Consider the following 8,901-nt stretch of genomic DNA (forward strand, 5'->3'; position numbering starts at 1 on the left):
GGGGAAACCCATGGGGTCACAGGGAGAACGTGCAAACTCCACACAGACAGCAGAGGTCAGGACTGAACCAGGGTCTCTGGGGATGTGAGGCAGTGACTCTCGATGCACCAGCACACTGCCCATCTGGTCAGGGTGAAGAGGAGGAATTTCTTTAGCCAGAGGGTGGTGAATCTGTGGAATGCATTGCTACAGACGGCTGTGGAGGCCAAGTCACTGGGTGTATTTAAAGCGGAGGTTGATAGGTTCTTGATTAGTGAGGGCATCAAAGGTTACGGGGAGAAGGCAGGAGAATGGGGTTGAGAGGGAAAAATAAATCAGCCATGATTGAATGGTGGACCAGACTCGAAGGGCCAAATGGCCTAATTCTGTTCCTATGTCTTGTGGTCTTAAGATGTACAACTGGCCCTTGGAATTTTAGTCCATTGGTTTTTATTCTTTCTAATTGCTTTCTTTGAATCATTATATCAACAAGAGGAACAATGGTGTCACTGGCAGAGCCACTGCCTCACAGCTCCAGAGACCTGGGTTTGATCCCGACCTCCGGCGCTGTCTGTGTGGAGTTGTACATTCTCCCTGTGACCGTGTGGGTTTCCCCCGGGTGCTCCGGTTTCCTCCCACATCCCAACGACGTACAGGTTGGTAGGTTAATTGACCGCTGTAAGTTGCCCCCAGTGTGTGGGTGAGGGGTAGAATCTGGGGGGAGTTGATGAGAATGTGGGGAGAATGAAATAGGATCAGTGTAGGATTAGTGTTAATGGGTGTTTGATGGTTAGCACAGACATGGTGAGCTGAAGGGCCTGATTCCATGCTATGTGACTCTGAGAGTGTAACAGTTCAATGAATCTAGGATTCCTTGTGGAGTGATTGTGGACTAGGTGAAATTGGTGGACTTAACGTTCTTCTTTGCCATAGATCGGTTGTACGTGAAGGATCGGGATGCTATCGACAGGCTTCAGGAGCCGCTGCTGGACATCCTGCAGAAATACTGCAAGCTCAACCACCCGGGAGACCCCCAGCACTTCGCCCGCCTGCTGGGGAGGCTCACTGAGCTTAGGACCTTCAACCACCACCACGCCGACATGCTGATGTCCTGGAGGAGCAACGACCAGAAGTTCACCCCACTACTCTGTGAGATCTGGGACGTGCAGTGAGGTCCACCCCTGCAGGGACACTGAACAAATCACTGGCCCATCTCAACCGAGACCTGAGAGCTTGTCTCCATCGGAAAGACCACTCATTGCCACCAGGGATGGGGCTCCAGAGCACTATATCGTTAACACACACCCACCTACTGTGAGGCCCATCCAGGTTCTATAAGTTTCAGCCAATTATCTATTTAAATAAACCTTCATGGCCTTAATGCATCGATATCACTTTGAGCTTGTGTCTTGTGTTGTCAACTCTTGTTCTGCTGTTGGTTGCTCATGCTTGGAACTGGTGTTATTCCCACCGTAAGAGCATTTCTCCCAGGTTCCTTTGACAAAGGAGACATTCTGCCTTTCAGTTTCCCGAATGGAAGTGCCAGGGAGAGGAGAGAACTTATCCACGTTCCTGCCACCGAATCCTTCCCCCTCGACACCCTGTGATGGATGGGGTGGGTGGAGGCAGTGCGGTCAGAGAAACCTGTCAACACCAGCCACGGAAATAGCGTGGCTACAGGAGGAGGTCAGAAGCTGGGTATGCTCCCCTCCCAACACGCCAAAGCCTTTCCACCATCTGCAAGGCACAAGTCAGGAACGTGACGGAACACTCACTTGCTGGATGAGTATGGCTCCAAACAAGTATCAAGAGCAATGGTCAAGAAGGTCAGCGCCAGCCAGGACAAAGCAGCCCGCTTAAATACTCACCGCTTCCACCACAGTGGCTGCAGGGTACACCATCTGCAAAATAGACTGCAGTTACTCACCCAGCCCATGCTGAGAGCATCTCTCAAACCCGCCACCTCACCCATGAAGAAGGACAAGGGCAGTGGTGCAGGGGAACACCACCACCTGCAGATTCCTCACCAAATCACACTGACTTGGAAGTATATCCTGTTCCTTCATCATCACTGGGTCTAAACCCTGGAACTCCCTCCCCAGCAGCACTGTGGGAGCCCCTTCACCAGAGGGACTTCAGCGGTCCAAGGAAGTGGCTCCCCTCCTTCTCAGGGGCAGAGCCCACGAGACAGTTAAAGGAGAAACATCAGTTTCAAATGAATTACCACGTGAACAGATATGTAGAAAGAGTGATGGTGGAGGGGCTGTTTAATTGCTTTGTAAGATATTATTAAACTCTCTGGAGGCAGGTGGAATTAGACTTGAATATATTCCCTAAGATGTTAAATTGAGATCTCAGCTGCTCTCTCACGAAGGATAATAGATTTCTGCTACCATCCTGATGGACAGCCGGGGAGTTCTCCGTGGATCCTGGGCTCAATATTTACTTGACATCTTGGGATGTCTAAATAATTGTCCCTATAAATTTAAGGCTGGGATTAATGGCCACACAGTTTGGGAACAGACTGTCCCTTTCTGGATGTGACAACACACACCAATTTCTACTTCAATGGTACCTTTGATGTTGCTGTGACACAATAGTGGCTTCATGGCATTGACTGTAAAGTGCTTTAGGACATGCTGAGGTCATGAAAGAAGCTGTAGAAGTGCAAAGCATTGAACCCTCATGTTGAAAGCAAAGTGTGGGAGTAGGAATTCTGCTGTACACTGGTAAATTGATTATTATTGTCACATGTACTGAGGTACAGCGAAAAACTTTGTTTTGCATGCCATCCATACAGATCATTTCATTACACAGTGCATTGAGGTAGTACAGGGGAAAACAATAACCACATGCAGAATAAAGTGTTACAGTTACAGAGAAAGTGCAGTGCAGGCAGACAATAGGGTGCAAGGCCATGACAAGGTAGATTGTGAGGTCAAGAGTCCATCTTATCGTACTAGGGAACTGTTCAATAGTCTTATAACAGCGGGATAGAAGCTGTCCTTGAGCCTGGTGGTACGTGCTTTTAGGCTTTTGTATCTTCTGCCTGGTGGAAGATGGGGAGAAGAGAGAATGTCCAGCGTGGGTGGGGTCTTTGATTATGCTGGCTGCTTTACTGAGGCAGTGACAAGTATAGACAGAGTCCATGGAGGGGAGGCTGGTTTCTGTGTGTCCACAACTCTCTGCAGTTTCTTGCGGTGACAGGCAGAGCAGTTGCTGTACCAAGCCATGATGCATACAAATAGGATACTTCCTATGGCGCAACTATAAAAATTGATGTTGAAGACAAATTAAAAAGCCCTTCGGCCCAACTGGTCCATGCTGACCAAAATGTCCATCTAAGCTAGTCCCATTTGTCTGTTTGGCCCAATCTCTCTAAACCTTTCCTACACGTGTGCCTGTCCCAGTGTCTTTTAAATGTTGTTATTGTACCTGCCCTCACCCACTTCCTCTGGCAGCTCATTCATAGAATCATAGAACATAGAACAGTACAGCACAATACAAGCCCTTCGGCCCACAATGTTTTGCTGACCTTTAAACCTCGCCTAAGACTATCTAACCCCTTCCTCCCACATATCCCTCTATTCTAAATTCCTCCATGTGCTTATCTGGCAATCTCTTGAATTTGACCAATGTACCTCCCTCCACCACCGCCCCAGGCAGCGCATTCCATGCCCCAACCACTCTCTGGGTAAAAAACCTTCCTCTGATATCTCCTTTGAACTTCCCACCCATTACTTTAAAGCCATGCCCTCTTGTACTGAGCTTTGGTGCTCTGGGAAAAAGGCGCTGGCTGTCCACTCTACCTATTCCTCTTAATATTTTGTACACCTCTATCATGTCTCCCCTCATCCTCCTTCTCCGCAAAGAGTAAAGCCTGAGCTCCCTTAGTCTCTCCTCATGATGCATACTCTCTAAACCAGGCAGCATCCTGGTAAATCTCCTCTGCACCATTTCCAATGCTTCCACATCCTTCCTATAATGAGGCAACCAGAACTGGACACAATACTCTAAGTGTGGTCTAACCAGAGTTTTGTAGAGCTGCATCATTACCTCGTGGCACATTCCACATACAGACCACCCTCTGGGTGAAGAGGTTGTCCCTCAGAAACCCATTAAATCTCTCCCCCCTCCTCTTGAACTTATGCCCTCTAGTTCTTGGTTCCCCAAACCTGGGAAAAAGTTGTATCTTTGAGGAATGAAATTCTTCCATAAAGAATGAAACACAAACACAAGTCACTGTTGTGTAAAGAACTGAGAATGGGAAAACAATCAGATATTAACAAAACTCCACTGGGAAAGTTTGATCCATCCACAGCAAACAGAGGTTTTGTCAAAGAAGTAAGTAATCACGGGTGTTGTATATCTGAAATAAAATCAGAATATGTTGGAAACACTCAGCAAGTCAGGCAGCATCTGTAGAGAGAGAAACAGGATTAATATTTCAGGTCAATGATCTTTCTTCAGAACTAGGAAAAGTTAAAAATCTAACTTTTTTTTAAGTTGTGGAGAAGGGGGAGGGGTGGGAGGGCAAAGGCAGTGTCTGTGATAGGGTGGAGACCAGGAAAATGGGGGGGCAGAAGTGGTGGTTGGGAGAGCGCGGTGACGGATTGTTAATCACAGCCGATCTGTCTGGAGGAGGTAGGAATAGAAGAGGGCAAATGAGGAGGGAAGGAGAAACAAAACAGCGCTGGGACTGTGAGATGGGTTAGTATTAAGCAAAGCTGTGAGTCAGAGGACTGGGAAACTCGCATTCGTTCTCCCTGTACAAGATGAATACGTTGTAATGTGGGATGTCATGTTACAACTGTACAAGACTCTATGACTCTAAGATGTAATATATATCTTATACAGCCCATTAGATTGATAGACTGATAGAGTGAGAATGAGGAACTTAGTCATTAATATTAATAAAGAGAAAATAATGGATAAAATAAGGCAAATAAAAGTGAACAAATTCCAGGGACCTGATGACTTGGACTTTTAAAGATAGATGTGGAGGTAATTCTTCAAAATTTACTGGATGGTCAAAGGTTTCCAAAAGCCTGGGAGGTAACAGATGTAACACCAGTTGTTGGGAGAAGAGGGAGAGAACTAGAAGGAACCGTAGACCTGTTACCCTGACGTCAGTTGCTGGAAACGCTGGAAACACTCAGCGTGTCGGGCAGCATCTGTGGAGAGAGAAACAGTCAACATTTCATGTTGGCGGCATCGTCGTCAGTTCTGACAAATGGTCTGTGGCCTGAAATGTTGCCTCTGTTTCTCTCTCCACAGACACTGCCTGACCTGCTGAGTGTTTCCAGCATTTTCTGGCTTTTATTTCAATTTTTCAGCATCTGCAGTTGTTTAACATTCTCTCCAGCTGCGGGAATCTATTATGTAAGGTTATGGCAACAGGGTCTTTGCAGGTATTAAATAGTTAGGCAGAGCCAACAAAATATTAAGGGAATGTAAATAGCAGGGTGGCTAAAGCAGAACCAACAGGTTTAGCAAATTGATTTTGAAAATCTCATTTGAAGAGGTACCAGAGGGTTGTAAGCAATAAGGACCGGAGGGTTGGGTTAAGGTTTTCACGTGATCAAGGTTATAGACAAGAAGTAGAGATTAGGAATAAATGAGTAATTTTCAGGTGAGCAGGTATCGGTTCTGAGCCCTCAGACACTTACAATCTGTCAATAAGTAGTTGAGAGGATTGAGCTGAACACGTTCAGGTTTGTTGACGTTATAGAGTTTGGAGGATGCAGAGGCTGGAAAGCGAGATGGAGAGTGAGGTACAGGAGTATAATGTGGGAAAACTTGAAACCAGAAGATGCTGGTCAATTGAATCAGAATCAGGTTTATTATCAGTGACTTATGTTGTGATTTGCTGTTTTGCGGCAAAAATACAAAAATAAATAGTGCAAATAAAAGGAATAACGAGGTAGTGTTCATGGGTTCATGGACCGTTCAGAAATCTGATGGCGGAGGGGAAGGAGCTGTTCCTGAATCGTTGCATGTGGGTCTTCAGGCTCCTGTACCTCCTCCCTGATGGTAGTGATGAGAAGAGGGCATGTCCTGGGTGGTGAGGGTCCTTAGTGATGGATGCCACCTTCTTGAGGCACCGCACATCTGTAGAAATTTTCAAGAATCTTTGGTGACATAGCAAATCTCCTCAAACTCCTAATGAAGTAGAGCCGCTGCATGCCTTCTATTTGATTGCTAGGCCCAGGATAGATCATGAGATGTTGACTTTCAGGAACTTGAAGCTGCTCACCCTTTCCACCGCTGACCCCTCAATGAGGACTGGTGTGTGTTCTCCTGACCTCCCCTACCTGAAGTCCACAATCAATTCCTTGCTGACATTGTGAGGTTGTTGTTGCAATGCCACTCAACCAACCGATCTATCTCACTCCTGTACGCCTCCTCGTTGCCATCTGGGATTCTACCAACAACAGTGGTTTCATCGGCGAATTTATAGATGGTGTTTGATCTGTGTCTAGCCACACAGTCATGAGTGTAGAGAGAGTAGAGCAATGGGCTAAGCACGCATCCTTGAGGTGTGCCTGTGTTGATTGTGAGTGAGGAGGAGATGTTACTACTAATCTGCACTGACTGTGGTCTCCCGATGAGGAAGTCAAGGATCCAGTTGCAGAGGGAGGTGCAGAGGCCCAGATTTTGAAGCTTGTTGATTAGTACTGAGGGGATGATGGTGTCAAATGCCGAGCTGTAATCGATAAACAGCAGCCTGACGTATGTTTTGCCATTGTCTAGGTGTTCCAAAGCTGAGCAGAGAACCAGTAAGATTGCATCCGCTGTAGACCTGTTGTGGGGGTAGGCAAATTGCAGGGGGTTCAGGTCCTTGCTCATGCAGGAGTTAATTCTAGCCATGACCAACCTCTCGAAGCCCTTCGTCACAGTAGATGTGAGTGCTACCGGGTGATAGTCATTGAGGCAGCTCACCCTGCTCTTCTTGGGCACCGATGTGATTGATGCCCTTTTGAAGCAGGTGGGTACCTCAGACCATAACAGTGAGAGTCAGACCACAGCAATTGGATACTGTGATCCTAAAAGTTAATGTACAAGCAATTGTGGCAATTCATGCCACAAACATGTCCAGCAACAGAGTGTAACAACCCACCCTTAGCGTTCAGTGCCATCACCATTGATATGTCCCCCACCATTAACATTCTGGTGGGGTCACCACTGAAAAGAAACTCCACTCGACCAGCCACATAAATACCAAGGGTAAGAGCAGGTCAGAGGCTGGGGATCCTGCAGTGAATGGTTCACCTGCTGATACCCTTTCCACAGTCTACAGAGCACAAGCCTGGAGTGTGGACTAGCCTGGACGTCTGCACTTCCAACAGTACTCACAAAGCTTGATATCATCCTGGACAAAGTGTCCTGCTCATTGACCCCCCACTCACCACGTTCATTCCCTCCACCACCGGCATACAGTGACTGCAGTGTGTACCATGCACCGCAGTTACTCACCCACGCTACCCCAACGCCATGTCCTGAACCTGTGACCTTGATCACCACGAAGGACCAGGACTGAAGGTGCATGGAAACACCACCACCACCAGCAGGTTGCCCTCCAAGTCACACACCATCCTGACTCGCAAATATACCGCCGTTCCTCCAGCACTGTGGGGTTTCAGTTCTGGAATCTTAACCGAACAGAATGCAGCTGTTCGGGAAGGTAGCTTACCTTCAACTTCTCAAGGTGCAAGGAGGGATGGGCAATAAATGCTGGTCTTGTGTGTGATGTCCAGATCCAGAAAAATGAATGAATATGCTTAAAAAATGGATACTACTTTCACCTTTATTGCCAAGGGGTCGGAGTACAAACGTATCACTGCAGTTGCTGAGACCCCTGGGAGCATGATGTTGGAGACACAAGAGACTGCAGCTGCTGGAATCTGGAGCTACAATCGTCTGGAGGATCTCAACGGGTCAAGTAATGTCTGTGGAGGCAAAGGGACCGCTTCAGGTCGAGACCCTGCATCAGGACTGAGAGTATTGTTATTGGTTTATTATTGTCACTTGTACCGAGGTACAGTGAAAAACTTGTCTTACATACTGATCGTACAGGTCAATTCATTAGACAGTGCATTGAGGTAGTACAGAGTAAGACAATAACGGAATACAGAGTAAAGTGTCACAGCTACAGGGAAGTGCATTGCAGGCAGACAATAAGGTGCAAGGTCAAACAAAGGAGATTGTGAGGTCAAGAGTCCATCTCATCGTATAAGGGAACCGTTCAATAGTCTTACCACCGTGGGATAGAAGCTGTCCTTGAGCATGGTGGTACATGCTTTCAGGCTTTTGTATCTTCTGCCCGAATTGAGGGGGGTGGTGGAGAGAGAATGTCCAGGGTGGGTGGGATCTTTGATTATGCAGGCTGCTTCACCAAGGCATCAAGAGGGATAGGCATAGAGGGAAGATAGCCAGTATAAAGAGGTGAGGGGGAGGGGTGAGACAGGGGCCGGTAGGTGATAGGTGGAGGATGATGGGCAGATCTGATCTCCACACTTAAAGAAGGATAGGTTGACCTAGGATGTGATGCAGCTTTGACTCCTGGACTTGGGGGTTGGGTTATCCTATGGGAAAAGGTATAGGAAAATTAACCTGAGTTCACTGGACTTCAGACGAATGAGAGAAGATTCAATAAACATCTAAGATTTCAATTGGGAACAGAAGGAGTAGAAGCAGGAGTCGGCCATTCAGCCCCTCGTGATGGCGAGCTCGCGGCTGACCTCTTCCCTCAGCGCCACTTTCCTGCTCTGACCCCAGATTCCTTGCTTTCCAATATCTAACAATCTGTTGCCTTCTGTCTTGAATATACTCAGTGACAGAAAAATAACTGGCAGACTGGACAAAGTGGGAAATACATTTCAAAGGCGGCAAAAGCAGGTCCTCCACAACAGTCGTTATTAA

General features: G+C 47.2%; 1 protein-coding gene across 9 annotated transcripts in view; it reads left to right on the forward strand.

The window, feature by feature from the left end:
• Positions 1 to 1,370, forward strand: part of nr1h4 (nuclear receptor subfamily 1, group H, member 4) — a 68,635-nt gene extending 67,265 nt beyond the window's left edge. For all 9 annotated transcript variants that reach the window (XM_052030188.1, XM_052030183.1, XM_052030180.1 and 6 more), the window contains one exon: positions 913 to 1,370. In XM_052030188.1, coding sequence (XP_051886148.1) covers positions 913 to 1,151 — 239 coding nt within the window. In that variant the 3' untranslated portion in view covers positions 1,152 to 1,370. The remainder of the gene's footprint in view (positions 1 to 912) is intronic.
• Positions 1,371 to 8,901: the final 7,531 nt, after the last annotated feature.

The sequence above is a fragment of the Pristis pectinata genome, chromosome 15 (assembly GCF_009764475.1).
Source record: "Pristis pectinata isolate sPriPec2 chromosome 15, sPriPec2.1.pri, whole genome shotgun sequence".
Taxonomy (NCBI): domain Eukaryota; kingdom Metazoa; phylum Chordata; class Chondrichthyes; order Rhinopristiformes; family Pristidae; genus Pristis; species Pristis pectinata.